Consider the following 13561-nt stretch of genomic DNA (forward strand, 5'->3'; position numbering starts at 1 on the left):
GATGTTTATTGCTGTCCTTCTACAGAGTTGTAATGAGGCAACTAATTGAAAATTCCCATTGCTTTTGGCATCCTGTTGGCTGTCTTAGTCACACATCATCTAACTGCAACATCATTCTTTGAATCCAGTTTGGGTCTCATTCTGTTCTCTCTATCATCATTGTTCCTGTTGGCCTCTCTGTTGTGTACTTACATATAAAACCAAGTGGCAAAGCCCCACACAAATCTAACATAGAACCACTTTCATGCTGTTCTCTGTGGAAGAAAATCTTGTGATACTACACTGTATCTAAAGCCTTTCTGCACGATTGCCCCTCAATTTGGAGCAAATTCACTGCACTGCTTACTGTTGAGTGGAGATTTGCTATCTGTCAAAACAGGCTCTTATGAGTAGGATACTCAGCTCTTTTTTGTTCAAGCTCTTGAGTGTGCTAATGAGCTGGTTTTCTCAGGTATAAAATTTTATAAAACATTGATTTGACTGTTAATGGACCGTATGATTGCTGAGTCCTCAAAGGCCAGCTGCACAGCTCATACATGCTATAAAACATGTCACCAGCGTTGGTGATAAAACATTTGTTTTGGTACTAATTAAAACTTTCTCTTGTGCTGTTTTCTCTAGAAGAATATGACACTGAAGCCCCAGGAGTGCAGAGACAACCAGGCAGGGCCCCTGCACAAGAAGAAGCCTGCCAGGGTTCCCAACGGCCTGAGCCTTGAGCCCTGCAAGAACAATCACCACCACCAACAGCCTTCAGACCAGGAGAACAACCCCCGCCTGGCACACACACAAGGCAAGAGGAAGAAGAAACACCTGAACAAGAAACACACCATGGTGAGTTTAAGATATTTTTTTTATTTATTCCTTTGTATTGTATTGATACAGTAATCATATCATATGAACATTAAATCATGTATAGCAGATTTTAGATTTCTGTTACACAGCCTTTTTGACATTGTGTCCTTTCAGTGCGATCACACTGAGAAAAGAGAGAAAAAGTGAGAAGATAATGCCATGGATGTAGTCAGTGAAATGAGATTTTTGATATCTGTAACAGATGTGCCTAGAAAAGTCATATGGAAATGAATTGTCAATACAGTGAGTTCAAGTATCTTTAAATACTTCTGCAGTTGTTTTGCTTCGTCTTGGCTCAGTGTTCACTTGTTGATGCACCAAGTGTCCATGTTGTTATATCAAATCTGTAGTTAGGGCAAATGTAAAACAGCTATTTTTGTTAATGCAAGCTTCTGTGGGGGTGTTTGTGCAGTCCATTGTTCACTACACACTGGCACTGGAGGTGGGGTAGCTGGGGATGTTTGGAAAAAAGTAGCAGCTACTGTTGTACTTTCTCTGGAAAATGTGCATCTAGAAATATGAAGGTTTTGAGGCTTTTCACTGGCCTTATGCTGCTGTTGCTTGTAGTTTCTCACAGTTTCTCAGAGCATGGCCTTGATGTTCTTTAAACTGAATTAATACTTTGCCAAAGCTGCTTTATCTGTGGTCATTTTACAGGAAAAAAAAGAACTCTACTCAGTTGTACATTTTTATGATGGTGGGATTGTCGTTCAGACTAAGCAATTCAGTGTTCAGTGTATTATATTTTTATTGTGTCATCACATAATAACTTAACCATCCCAAGAGAACTGTGTCACTGCAGAAATCTGCAAGTAAACACCTCATCTGTGTTTACAGCTCTGGTGTTGGTTTAATGATAGACATTGGTTCTGTCGGTGGCTTTTGGAAGCAAGTCATTTTTAAGTATTCTCACAAGGATTGTTACATAGTCATATTCCATGTAGATGTTGTTTTTCTGACAATTACAAACAAGTAAAACTCAATTGTGCAAAAGAACAAAGCAAAGCAGAATACAGAAACAAATTAATGGCTGGATCACATTTCTGTGTTTTACAAAAAAAAGACTAAGCGACATCACAAGCATGTTCAACACACCCATGATTAATGGTAGCCTATTGTGTTTAACTTGTGTTAGTTGAATGAATGAAGTCAAAATGCTCTCCAGTGTGAAATATAGTTTCTAGGGTACATGTATATCAGTGTACTGTATACCTGAACATATTTTTATGTGTAGGAAGGTGACAAGGTCACTAATGAATATTTATGCTACACTGATGCAGTGGTATATCTCCACCACCAGCAAGGACTCTTTGTTACAGCACAGACACGCACGCTCGGACACACGCACGCACGCACGCACGCACACACACACACACACACACACACACACACACACACACACGCAGTCACACACAAGCATAGACTCTGAGGTTATGCTCCGCCATTTCTCTAGGAGAGGGTCGGTCCTCCTGAGCTGCACATTCAAGGACATGTTTGTGTGGAACACTGCAGGACAAGTAGACATGAGGGAAAACAAAGCCATGGTTTAGCAGGCACATAGTTTGCTTATGTATACTGTACACTGTTGACTCCATGGTAGCTTTGTAGGAGCAGTAGTGTGGTGGTATTTCTTGATTTCCATTCCAGCTTTGCCTTGTTGGTCACATTTTTGTAGGATTTTCAGATTGCTTACTATTTGATTAAAACCTGATAGATGTTTGGGTTCATACTAGGGCTGGGTGGTATAGCTTATAGATAATATCTTGTTATTTGTGGGTTATTCCACAATATATATCTTGATACACACATTTACTCTAAAATAGTATACCATTAAAGTTGAGCAATATGGACAAAATCAATATCACAATATTTTTGATACCTTGATACCTCGATATAGATATTGTGACAATATTGTAGGGATGACTATTAGTGCTCTCACAGAATATTAACACAGTGAGTGTTTTTGATGAATATGTTTCAAATGTTTTTGTTGTGAAGAATCTTTAACTTAAAAAAAAAATATGGTATTGCCATCCTTAATTTCCATATCAATAAACATAATAAGAAATATAAAACACAGCAGGAACATACTCCCTAGATATAAAAAAGAAAAATATAAGACTTCTAACCCAACTTCTCCCCATCTACGTCTTCCCCATCCCCATCCCCACCCCAACCCCGGACTGCAGTTAGGATTCGGTTCCATCTGCAAGATGCAAGAATACAGGGTGCCAAGTCTTCTCAAAATCCCTCCACTTATCTTTAATGATTAATCGGATCCTTGAGATTTTCAATCATCAGTAATGTGGATATAATGACTGTGAGTAAAGTAGACTTGCACCGATTAATCGGCAATGCTTGGAATTGGGCCAGTTTTTCACGTGACAGGCCCTGACCAGCGTCACAAATCTGATTCTGTGCCAGTCATTGTCACACATGTTCTGCACGATGGTCACGTCATGTGTGCAGCAGACAAACTGACCGTGATATCAACACAGCGCTGATAACAGCTACACACTCAGACACATGCTTGTATGAAGTTGGTGTCAGCAACAGATTCCAAGAACAGGATAAAGAGAAGACAGACAGTCTACAACGAGACAGAGCAGCTGACAATGTAGCAGAACAGACATAAATTCTCATACTCTTCAGGCTAATGTTAGCCAGCAGCAGACTGCTGTTCATAGAGGGACAATTAAAATCTCACCTCCTGTTCTGGCTGAAGAATAAACAACCTGTGTTGATGTGTCTCTTCAAACATTTTCTCATCAAGACTTGTTTAACTTATGCGTCTGTTTTTTTCATGGCAAAGTTTTACTGCAGCAAACTGTTGCACCGTGTCTGTCTCTGATTTGTTTACATCTTACCACAGGAGATCACATGAAATCGCGTCCTGTGAAATCCCACGAGATTCCATGATCTCGCAAGATCACGTTCACCTGATTCATAATCTTAATATAAAACTATAATAAGGCCTGGTTGTAACCTGGAGGACTTTGGAGAAAATTTAAATAGTATTTGATGAATATTTAATAGTCAGTGTCTTATTATGAACATCTAATTTAATTTTTACAAGGAATGATTGAAAATCTGAATCAGCCAAAATCGGAATTGGTAGGTCAGACCCTTCAAAAAAAAAAAAAAAAACGGAAATCGGTGCATCTCTAGAGTAAAGACAAATAACAGAACAAGTATAACACTTTGGTAAGTACACAAAATTACATCATTTTACTGGAATGCAGCCTTTAAAAGCAAGAGGAGACAACATATATGCCATATCGTGACACAACAGTATCCAAAATCTATGACATCTAGTCTCATATCACAGTATTTATGTTATATTGATATATTGCCCAGCCCTAGCATATACTCTGGTGTCTCTTGAACAAATTTCAGAAAATTGTCAAGCATTTTAAATATGAGATACCGTCATTGTACCTACAGAACACAAAGTTCATACCCATGTAATCCTACAGATACACTACATACTGTTTATGATACTTTTTATGCAAGATGCTCAGGCAGTTGATCTGTTGTGGCTATGTTCTTGTGTCTGTCCTCCACTGCTGAGAAGACAATCCCCTCAGCCTGTAATCATTACTAATGTTGGTTGGTGTTCCAACTGTTTTGAAAGGCTCTTATTTTTAACAAGGCACATGACAAAGAAAGTACAGTAGTGTTGTGAATGCAGCATACAGTGATTTTATCCTGTAACAGAGGGAGACCTCTGTTGTGAGGGTCACCACTGCTGCATATGTGTCATGTCTGTTCCTGTACCAGCTAATGGACAGATGGTGCTACCTGCCAGTTTCAAGGTTGTCTTATACTGCTGTGACAGCTGTACATACAGTACAGAAATGACTGTGTGGATGTATGTCTGTGTGACAATGTGTGTGCATAAATGTGTTCAACTGCACTTTGATTTCAAATGTGTCTCATATTGTTGGTCTGACTGTGTGTATGTGTGTGTGTGTGTGTGTACTTGATGGATACTTTGGCAGGTGGCTGCAGTGGCATGTTTCAGTCATGACTGGTGTTTCAGCTGTTGACACAAGGAAGCCCATCCCTGATCTTCTGAGAGCACACACACAAATGCTGGCAGATGCATTCATGCACATGCAAGCTCTCACACACACAAACACATCCACCACATTCTCACCCACTCTGTTTCTCACCTCCCTCCTCTGTTCACCCACATATGTGTTAACACACAAACAAACATGAACCCTCTACACACAAGTGGCTTTGACATGATCGCAACAACTCGGTGGGTTAAATACAAGGCATATTGGCTTAGTCACCACTGACAGCTCTCTCAATTACAATGGCTCCCTTTAATCTTGGTAATGATCAAAAATGATTTAATGATTATATTACTGATGATTATGATAACCTAATGTATATGGCTTTGAGGGCAGCTGAGGCCCAGACTGTTACACCATCACCATTCTCAATAATAAAAAATAGTTTTCTGTTCCATGCAAGACGCAGATAGACCTATCAACCTTGGTGTTCAATAACACATTAATCTGTCACGCTTTATGACATCTGCATAATTGAAAAGATCATCATCTGTGCCCTACGCCACCCCTTTTTGTCCTCTGTGACGAGAAACAAGCTGCAGAGTTATCTAGCAGAACTATTTTCTTTCCTTTGGCTTCACTGTAAATAAACGTTAAGGCATTGTCCTCCCACAAGGTTACATTTTAAATGTCAGAGGTCTGTCTCAAGGTTTAATTCTCCATTTAGAACTGCTTCAGCCTGGTGAGAGAGCACCTGTTATCAGCACTTTTGTTCTCTCTGACTCTAAGCAGAATGAGGGAAGAGAGAGAATTTGGTGTTGAATAAAGCAAGAGGTGTTTTTCTTTGCCTCTTTTTTTGTTCCTCTTCCAGCCGAGCTCGCAGATTGCAGCAAATGTTTTCGATCTCTGGCACTGACCCAATGTACTGAACTATGAGATATTGTAAGCTCAAGGGGGGGGAAATAGAGAAATGTTTATAAGCGCCTCTGACATATTGCTTCACAGTGAAAAAAGAGCTCAGATAGAGGAAGCTTCAGCTGAGATGGATGAGAGTACAGTAGCAAGCCACAAATGATATGACTCCTTAACTCTTCTTGTCTTTTATCATATTGGGGGAGCTTTTATTCACTGGTATGTTTTTGTTTAATTGACAGATTTTGAGATTTTGATTTAGGACTATATTCATTGTATTATGGCTCTGAAAAGTTAACCAGAGACTTTAATGCAGAAGTATTGAACTTATCACTGCTTTCTGTGGTCAGTCAGCTCAAGGCTATGTGTGTGTCTGTTTATGACCTTTTATCAGGGACACATTTCAGACTCAATACCAGTTAACTGGAGATGGCTGGTGCAGTTGGGGACAAAAGCATATTCTGTGTTGAAAACATTGAATTTTGGGTCAGTGATTAGGATTAGGTTAAGGAGTTTGACTAAGTGGTTTATGTGTATATGGTTATGTGTAGGGTTAGGGTAAATCTGCAGAGGAGCTCAGATATGTCATTGTTTGTATTTGTGTCTGTATTTTCCCAACCAAAAATATCTGTTTCTCTATCTGTATTTGGATAGAGGACTAGAAGTGGGAAGTCATGTCAAAATGTTCTTGTTGTCACACTGTACTTTTCATCTCTCTCTCTCTCTCTCTCTCTCTCTATATATATATATATATATATATATATATATATATATTTTTTTAGCTAAACAAAATTTTATGAATGTCTGAAGCCCACCACCTCCTTTAACCTGGGGATACTGACAAATCAGAAAGTGAAAAAAAGTGTTTTCCTAAATTAAGAGTTTCTGTTTTGTATTGGAAATAAACTCAACATTGAAGTCATGGAAGTTTATGAAAATATCCTTCAGTTGAAGGGAATAATCTTGATGCATTAAATCAGTGATTGATAAAGGTATTTGATTGTTTTTAACTATGCTCCATCATGGAGTAGACCTAAACAGTTAATCTAAATTTTATAGAACTTGCAATATACTGGATGCACAATATTTGTTAAAGGTGAATTTTGTGTCAAAATAACATATTGTGTTAAATATTTTGTTGCTGCAGAGGTGTCTCTAGACTTCAGAAATCATCATTGTTTAGTAAAGATCTCTAAAAAAAAATACCATACCATAATTGTTTTAATGTTTTTTTTCAATCAAAATGATTAAAACTCATGTAAATATGATCCTTTCCTGTAATATCACAAATCATATCGCAATTGCAGAATCAGTCAAAATAATTCCAATTAGATATTTCTCCAGAATCACTCAACTGTATCATGGAGCTAACGTTTTCCAAATAATAATGAGAACTTCAGAAATATCCATTCCCATCACTTTCCCAGATATATTAAAATTTGAGTGCATTCCTAATTGAAATAGGCATGCAAAGAGGGATTCAATGTAAGTGTTCTGTCCTTGTGTAAAAAGATTTTTGTGTTTATTCGTCCCTGTTTGAAATCAAATGAGGCATTACGGTGAATTTGCATGAGTGTGCAAGTTAAACCAAGCAGCAACCTTAATTATGCAAGTCTAAAGTCAGTCCACTTGTCATGGATGTCTTCAGTTTAGAAAAGTGCAAACATAAACAGGGAAGGTTACAACTCAGTCACATGTAGGATTATAGCAGAGTTTATTAGAACCTGCCTCACATATTCATTGCGTCAGATTGTGGTTTTAAGCTGTTTTCAGGAGCTCAGCTGCAATGTAGAGACTTATACTCACTTCACAAGTTAAGAAAACATTAACAAACCCAGAAGGTAAAACATTTTGCATCTTTTTGCTTGTTTGTTTATTCATGTGTCCCAAGTGATGTCTCAGAACAGATTCTGACAACTTCAGGAAATGTTACTTTGCACCCTTTAAATATCACACTGGTGGTTAGGGGTGGGAATCTTTGGGCACCTGCCGATTCGATTACCATTACCATTCAGGGGCTACGATTCTATTATAAAGCGATTATTGATGCATCTTTAATTTATGTATATTGATGCACTTTTTCACAACACACATTTCTTTTTGTCTCACTGAATAAGCATTCATCATCATCATCATCACAATTTTTAAAAACAGTGCATTTGTAATAAGAAACAAGAGTTGAATTAATTTCCATTATATTTTATTAAACTAATCGAGTTACATGGCTTCTCATGTTTGTCGTGTTGCCAAAATATTTTATTTTAGCACGACACAGCTTACATATAACTTGGCTCTTGTCCAGTTCGCTTCCACCGTCGACGTTGTAGAAGCCGAAGTGTTTCCACACGTCTGCTTTTAAATTAGAAGGAGCTGTTCGGATCTCACGGCGAGGTGGCTGGCGGTCAGCCATGTTTGTTTTCCTCTGTGCGCGTGTCGGCGTGTCCGCTCCAGGTGCACATCCCAAAGTGTCCCAGAGATGACGTGTACCGCACTTCTTAGTTCCTCATTATTTAGAACCTTCTGTATTACTTTAATTAACAGATTTAAATAATCGAAATTTGAATGTTTGTGAATTGATTCAGATTCGTCCACGTCCGAATCGCGATGCATCTAAGAATCAGAAATTTCCCCCACCCCTACGGGTGGTGATGATGTTGTAACTACAGGTCACATCTTTATATCTGCCTGGATTTTGACCTGCAGGATACATGTTTCTGGCACTGGTGTGTGTGTGTGTGTGTGTGTGTGTGTGTGTGTGTGTGTGTGTGTGTGTGTGTGTGTGTGTGTGTGTGTGGCGGGTGGGGGTGTTGTTCTGTCCTGGTTAGGCTGTGTTCAGCTCACTGATGTTGGATTGGTGGCCTGTGGTGTGTGCTGCTTTGTACAGTGGCTCTGGTGAACAGAGGGACGTGCTGTGAAGCCCATCTGCTCTCTGGCACTGAAGGGAGTGGGGAGACGATGAGTGGGGGACGGGGTGAGCAAGGAGGGCTCAGGTTGGACTTCCCCCCTCTGATCCCCCACATCTCAGTCCAACCACCTGCCTGTCTGTCTGCTAGTCTGACTGTTTGTCTTTCTTTATTTGTCTGTTTTCCAGACATTTTGGTGAAATGCTTGAAATTGGACTCGGGTCACTCTGGAAGGAATGCTGGTTTTGCTATATATGTGATTTGGGGGCAATTCCTCTCACACTCATTTTAATTGAAGATTTCTACATAAACTTTATCTGTATGTGATTTTCTTCATGTCTGGCTTCTCCAAAGTCACCAATGTGACTGAAAACATGTTTCGTGACTAAGTTCCATTATGTACTACTACTACCACTATTACTAATACTACTATTTACACTGCTACTGTAATTCTCAAGGCTGTATTAGGAAAGGGGAATATATTGATATTATATGAATACTGTGTGTGACTGGATATTGTCTTAAATTGTGGATATTGTTATATTGTGACATGACGTAAGTGTTGTCTTTTCCTGGTTTTCAAGGCTGCATTGCAATAAAGTGATGTAATTTTCTGAACTTAACAGACTGCTCTAGCTGTTCTATTATTTTGCTTTAGCCATTTAGTCATCATATCCACAGTACTGATGATTATTTGTCAAATATTTCATTGTGTTAATGTTTTGTGGAAGCTCCAATACTCATCCCTGTAATATTGTCACAGCATCAAATTCAAGGTATTTGGTCAAACATATACGGCCTTGGCCACTATTTGAGAATTTACGGTATAGTTTAGAGAAAATGTACATTGATGTATATGTTGTATATCACAGCATAGCCTAAAAATAGCAAGATATTATTTATAAGCAATATCACCCAGCCCTAGGCTGTATTAAGATCACAATCTTGATTTGGGCCACTGTACGATCTCATTTTTATGATTCTACCATGATTACATTAGCAGGGAGATCCTTTACATTAAACCGAATGCTCCAAGTTTCATCCTAAGCTGTATCAACAAATGATAAGTGTCTGTTACTCCACTTGACAAGCTGTGCACATATCAAACATACAGCTCTGGTAAAAAAATAAGAGAGCCCTCTGACAAGAGTTTGTTAAATCAGCATCTCTACATGTATGACAGTCAGTCCATTCCAGTGTTTGTTGGATTCCAACACAAGCCTCCTCATTCTACTTAATGAGACACTGATTAGATGATCACCTGAACCAAATCTTATTTTATGAGGAAGATTATAAAAAACACTGCTGTGATTAAAGATTGAGATTATCCCACCAATACTGATTTCTAAACTCCTCCTAAGTTAAAATATTAGTGTTGTGTTGTTTAAAAATTAATATGCATTATTTGAGGTCTGAAAACACTGCATCTTTCTTGTTATTTTGACCAGTTGTCATTTTCTGCCAATATATGCACTAAATGGCAATATTTTAATTTCAGATTTGGGAGAAATGTTGTCAGCAGTTTATAGACCAAAACAAAAATGATCATTTTATTCAAACACATGCCTATAAATAGTAAAACCAGAAAAACTGATCATTTTGCAGTGGTCTCTTAATTTTTTCCAGAGGTGTATATTATAAATCAGATATGGAAACCCAGCAATGGTGAGAAAGAAGAAATAAGTTCATTCACCTCCCAGAACACTATGTGCCCTAAAAATGTAATGCACACACAGTCTGCTATGTGAACCCTGGATGACAATGATGATAGTCAAATACTCCTGCATTACTTAAAGCAAAAGTAATGCTCTTTTATTGTTTCTAATTTAATGCATTTTCAAGTTCTGTAAAGCACCTTGAATTGCCTTGTGTATGAATGGTGCTATATAAATAAAATTGCCTTGCCTTGCCCTGCCTAATGTCAAAAAATCAGTCAGTAGATGAAGATAACAATACTAGGAAAACTTACAAAGGAAATTCCTTTCACTCCATCATTATAACAATAATAGCAGGACTGCTCCTCCACCTCCTCCAAAAAGAAGCCACTGACTGTACCTGAAATTATTCCTTAATTACTACAAGTCCACAGAATTTACCGTCTACAAATTTTATTGAGTGTCTCAGTTAAAGATTTTTACTTGATTCTTTTTAACATAAATATCAAACTTTTAGCAAGTTGTTCATTCATTGTTCATTGTAAACACAGAGGAAGACTTAACATAGGCCTGGGCAATAAAAAATACTGATATTTATCAGCAATAGACACTCCATCAATAGCAATATGAAATTTGTTTAATAAAATGGTCAGTAATTCCATATAAAGGCATTAAATGCAAACTGCCATGACAGCACATAACAAATGCCCTAGCTCCTAAACAGCCCATTACATCCCTGTATAATGACACAAGTGACACGCAAACAGCCAATCATTTAATAGGTGTGTTTAGTTGCACCATTGACACATGTGAAACAACTACAGAAACAGTCTGGAGAGAGAAACTGGGTACCAACAGTGACAAAATTACCAGTAGACAGGTCGGTTTTCCAGTATGTCAGTTTTTTGTCTCTTACCTCTTGGCCATCATAACTGATTTTTTTTAGCTCTGTAATTGTCTGTAGTTTTTCTGTGTAAATACATTTTTAATGGTCTCACAAATGTACATGGCAATACAAAACTGTGCAATTAGTTTAATCTTAGTTTAAGTACTTTCCACTATGATATCCTTGTTTAAACCTCTCCAGCACATTAAATGAACCACGGATTAAATGGATCCTGGCATCAGGCACTGTCAGCTGGTATTGGCTCATTATAAGGCAGTGTAGTACAATGGGGATAACAGGCACAGTCACTGGGCAGACCACCCTGGCATTACTGGTAGCGGCTGTTGGAACTGAGAAGGTCTTTTATGAGCCTTTTCTTCTCTGAGTAATTAAGCGGTATTACCTTTTCACACACACACAGTAGTGTCACCAAGTCTCACATATTGTGCTGTTTGTAGTGTCAGCAGTCAAAAGACACAAAACCCTTATGAAGACATACAGTATGGTGGCAGTGAGTGTAATGCAGTTGAATATGTGCTACATAAAACTTACATGACAGTATTTTTTTTTACAGATTGTCCATCTGAGTTCTTTTATTAAAAGAATAAAGTAAAAGCCACCACTTCACAGCTGTCCCCATTTGTCAGTCACATGTAAAAAGAGAGCTGTGGTCTTTGGTCTTTGTCCCAGCGGTGAGGAGTAATTGCTGTGGAGACTGCTGAGCGGTGTCTAGCCCCGGGGTTTGAAGACTGTTCCTTGAGAGGCTCTAACCAGGTCAGCTAGTCAACCGGAGGGCTCTGGTGTCTGGCCTCTGGCTCCCTGAATCATCTCACTGGGTAGACTCTCACTCCACCTGCCCTGATGGAAAAGCCCTGCCTTAGGCCTGCCAGAGGCTGTATTATCATTCAGCATCAGTCTCTTACCTAGACTGAACTCTCATTTCAACCTGCTGGTGGCCAAATATGTAATGAGATCAAACTAAAAGCACTAATGGCACATCTCCTGGGTTGGTAATGTTGTGTGTGTGTAAATATTTGGACTGAAGCCCTGATTTTGTCAGGACGGGGGCAAGCTTACATGCTTTTCAATCTGCAGTGAAAATGTAATATAATGTTCAGCTCTTTCAGCTTCGCGGGTCACCCTTAATAAGCTTATCCGCTAAGCCAATAAGAGATTCGAAGAAAAGCAATGTCCTGATTGTCAGATAAGATGCTAAATCCATTCTGGTGGGGGCCTCGGTTGTGGGGATGATAATTGTTGCTGTCACAGTGGCGGTTTATAGCACTGGATCAAATCAAATCCAATCATGACGGCTTGTTTTGTGGTCTTTGTGTCTTTGTGGCACACATGACAACAATCTGTAAATATTTTAATGCATCCAGTGACTTGACAAGGCTGTGTGTAATTACTGTGTACATGTGTTTTTACGGCACTGTATGTAATGTTCATGTTTACACAGCAAAATTGTGTGGAATATAATGGTATGTGACGAGATGTTACTACAGCATCATGTGTCAGTTTGACTGCAAATTCCCACATCTCCATACAGCTTCATCATGCATTTTGTACTTTCATGTTAGTGTATTACTATGATTGTGTGATGCAAGTACTGCTAGAAACCTAGGATCCTCTGTCAAGATGTGATGCTGAGGTCCCTGTAACCTACTATATTTTTGGCTAGACCACAGCAAAGCAGGGACCAGCCCTGTAAGTGCAAAAAGCTGTGATTTCAGTATAAAAATAATTAGGTGTGAACATTAGTTACATACTGTAACTCCAGACTCAACGAGTATAGTCACAGCCCTCTAAGGATTTTCCAACTGGTTTCATCCCTCACCTGAAATCTTTTAGTCTATGCCCACTTACTACATGAGGCTCTCACAGCTTAGAGGAAAAAAATTATGCCAAAGATAGTACTATTGGTGTGCAAAAAATATAGGGTGCAAAAAAACATTAAAGGGGAATTTGAAGGGCATTAAAAAGGCATTACATTTAGTAAAGAGTGCATAATGACATGTTTAGGGCTCAGGACTTGACTTGTCACTCTTGACTTTGGACTTGAGACTTACTTGTGACTTGCAAAACATTGATTTGGTCCTGTGTCAGTTGCCCTTTAAGGCTATCCAGGGCTCAACAATAAGGCTTCCCCACTTGCCCAGGGCCAGTAAAATGGCATGTCGGGCAAGTAAATAAGGCAACTCACTTGTCCGACCAGGCAAGTGGTTAAAAAGAATTAGATTATTAAATTATTTTGATTATTGATGAATGAATGTTGGTTTCTTAAATATGGTGATTTTCTACTCTTCTGTGTTTATTATCTTATAAAAA

At 38.6% G+C, this 13561-nt stretch overlaps 1 protein-coding gene across 11 annotated transcripts in view; it reads left to right on the top strand.

Moving 5' to 3' along the window:
* Positions 1 to 13561, top strand: part of auts2a (activator of transcription and developmental regulator AUTS2 a) — a 373611-nt gene that overhangs the window by 92406 nt on the left and 267644 nt on the right. For 9 of the 11 annotated variants that reach the window (XM_084730512.1, XM_084730516.1, XM_084730515.1 and 6 more), the window contains exon 3: positions 622 to 834. In XM_084730512.1, coding sequence (XP_084586638.1) covers positions 622 to 834 — 213 coding nt within the window. The remainder of the gene's footprint in view (positions 1 to 621; positions 835 to 13561) is intronic. The other 2 variants (XM_084730513.1, XM_084730517.1) reach the window with 1 other exon arrangement.

Source organism: Lutjanus erythropterus, chromosome 11 (genome assembly GCF_056507025.1).
Source record: "Lutjanus erythropterus isolate fLutEry1 chromosome 11, fLutEry1.hap2, whole genome shotgun sequence".
In the NCBI taxonomy this organism is placed as follows: Eukaryota; Metazoa; Chordata; class Actinopteri; order Lutjaniformes; family Lutjanidae; genus Lutjanus; species Lutjanus erythropterus.